Source organism: Trichinella spiralis (assembly GCF_000181795.1).
Source record: "Trichinella spiralis strain ISS 195 chromosome Unknown Scfld3110, whole genome shotgun sequence".
Lineage (NCBI taxonomy): Eukaryota > Metazoa > Nematoda > Enoplea > Trichinellida > Trichinellidae > Trichinella > Trichinella spiralis.
The window spans coordinates 1,294-4,285 of NW_003530049.1; the positions used below are offsets into that span (position 1 = coordinate 1,294).

General features: G+C 39.1%; 1 protein-coding gene across 1 annotated transcript; it reads left to right on the forward strand.

Annotated features, from left to right (window-relative positions):
• Positions 1-410: 410 nt before the first annotated feature.
• Tsp_12675 (zinc finger protein) lies at positions 411-2,186 on the forward strand. The gene has a single exon (XM_003368098.1). It carries the CDS (start codon positions 411-413, stop codon positions 2,184-2,186), a length of 1,776 nt encoding a protein of 591 aa, XP_003368146.1.
• Positions 2,187-2,992: the final 806 nt, after the last annotated feature.

Genomic DNA, 2,992 nt, shown 5'->3' on the forward strand with positions numbered 1-2,992 from the left:
GTTGTAGTTTGTTTTTCTTTCGTGTGTGTATCACATATATATATATATAGTTGTCAGTTAGTTAGTTAGTTAGAGTCAGTCAGACTCAGTCAGTGTGTGTGAGCCAGTTGATCTCTAGTCGAATAAAGCGTTGGTGTTCTTTTCGAGATTGTGTTTTGGTCTTTATATTCGAAAGACGGGAAGGAATACCGGAGAAAACGTGACTGGAATCAGCAGAGACAATAGGTAAGTCGTTGGAGCTTACGCCGGGTCCAATAGAGGGAACCGTACATCGAAGATAGAACTCAGTGGTTCAAATAGTCGAACCGCGGGTTAATTATACAGTCCACTGAAACTTGATTATCGTTATCGACGAGGAAGATCCAATACAAAAGTTATATTGGACGTTGGCGTGAAATACAATACGTACAATGGCACCGAAAAAACGCAAATATGATGCAGAGTACATCAAATACGGCTTCGTGGCTATTGAAAAAAACGGCGTTGAAGTGCCACAATGCGTTGTATGCCTTGATACACTCAGCAATGATGCTTTACGGCCGACCCGACTGCAGCGGCATTTGCATAACCGCCATCCTGAGTTATCAAAAAAACCTGTGGAATACTTTTGCGCTAAAAGAGATTCCCTTTCTCAAATGAGACTTGACAAAAAAGGCAAGTATAATCAGGAGACTGCCAAGGCTGTGAAAGTATCATATGAAATAGCCATGTTGATTGCCAAGAATAAGAAACCACATACTATTGGAGAAAATCTTGTTAAGCCCTGCATTGTGAATGCAGTAAAGATTCTGCTTGGAGATGACATGGCGAAGCAATTTAAAAATATTTCTCTTTCTGATTCAACAGTTAAACGCCGAATCGATGAATTAGCTGATGATATAAAACAGCAAGTTCTTGAAAAGGTAAAGTGTTCTCCTTTTTTTGCCATAAGTTGTGATGAGTCCACAGACCAGGCAAACTGTGCACAGCTCATTGTATACGCACGGTTCATTGCAAATAACACAATTGAAGAAGAACTACTTTTTTCTGAACCACTGAAAACTACAACGAAAGGAGCTGATGTGTTCCAAGCTGTGTCAAAATTTTTTGAAGTAAATGGCTTGATGTGGGAAAAACTTGTTGGTGTATGCACTGACGGTGCACCCGCAATGCTTGGCTCTCGGTCTGGCTTTGTGAAGATGGTCAAATCAAAAAACCCATCTATTTTTGCAATGCACTGTGTAATTCATCGGCAGGCTTTGGTCGCTAAAACTTTGCCTGATGATCTCAGAGAAGACCTTAATTTTGCCGTGGAAATTGTCAACTATGTGAAAAGCAGTGCATTGAACACTCGATTATTTGCGGCACTCTGTGAAAGTTTGAATGCTGACCACATGGCACTTCTCTATCATACAGAAGTTCGTTGGTTATCAAAAGGAAACATGCTTGGTCGGATTTATGAACTGAGAGAAGCAGTGGCAGAGTTTTTGGAGCAACGAGGAAGACGCACAATGTGTCGAGCTTTCAAAAGTGAACATTTTCAGCTTAGCCTGGCATATCTTGCAGATATTTTTGAAGCACTGAATTCACTGAATTTAAAACTGCAAGGAGCAAACGCGAATGTTATGGCTCACTATGACATTGTCCAAAGCTTCATTGCAAAAATTTCCTTATGGTTAAAACAAGTTGAAAGAGGAAATTTAACATGGTTTTCAAGACTAAACGAGCTTTTCAGTGATAAATGTATCAGCGAAGATTTGAAAAGTAAAATAAAAGAGCACCTTAGAAGCCTACAAGATGAATTTTTTCGCTATTTTCCTGACGTGGAACCTGAAAACCTGATATATAAACTTGTAAGGAATCCATTTTTAGTTAATGTTGAAGACCTTCCACACGATCTTCAAGAAGAAGCCATTGAATTGCAATTCAACAGCCTTGCTAAAGACAGCTTTGAAAGTATGCCATTAGAAAACTTCTGGGTGAAGTTACAAGCAGAATATCCTAAAATAAGTTCACAAAGCTTACGTATATTGGTTCCTTTTTCCTCAACGTACCTTTGTGAAACGGGATTCTCAGCTCTCATGACGCTTAATACGCAACATCGAAACAGGCTAAACGTTGAGAGCGACCTGCGATGTACCTTATCACCCACTCCACCAAGAATAGACAACTTAGTCGCAAATAAGCATTGTCAATATTCTCATTAAAATTTTATTGTGAATCATTCAGGAATGTTTTACTGTGGAAACTAGCTTGGCTTGATGCAACCATGAAGCAAAATGTTGCTTTGCGTACACTGAATACATACCGTACTACTTTTTATTAGAGGGGGGGCATTAACTGCCGAACTTTTATTAAGGGGGGCGTGCGCTGACACAGGTTGAGAAACACTGGTCTACAACGATGACAACTAGCTTGCTTACATAACTTTTGAATTTTCCCGCTACCGCTTAATCATACACTTAACACTCAATCTTATTAATTTAACTGACAATACATCCTATACCAGGTGTAGAATCACTAAAAACTAAAAACAACAAATAAAAAAACATCCAATACAGTAGACCCATAACTGTGCATCAGTAAAATTCTCATCGACCATAACACTAGTCTATCAATCGACGAAAAAGTAAATAAATCAAAATTTCATACTTTTCGAGAGAAAAAACTGTTTAACAGAAAAAAACTATTACAAAAATATAATAATGCATATTAAAATCTAAGTGCAAAAATAATTACCTTTTCTGAAAAATTTCAATGCCATTGGTGTTGGACGTTCACAGCAATTATGTTACCATCGTTGAAATTACAGATGGTCCTTGCTGTTTCATCCGACTTGTTGCAAAAGCACTGGACCATCCATGGAGAAGGCATCCGGGTGATATTGGATCTCGATATGAATTTCCTGGGGTGGCGTGTTGTTCGCTGTGGGAGAGTGGCCAACCCCCGCAATCACCCCCCGGGTGGATGAGACAAGTGGACGTTTCCACTGCCACGGTGATAAATTATTATT

Bases quoted from the DNA above. Each gene is read 5' to 3' on its own strand.
- Tsp_12675 (XM_003368098.1), top strand. From the start codon at position 411: ATGGCACCGAAAAAACGCAAATATGATGCAGAGTACATCAAATACGGC.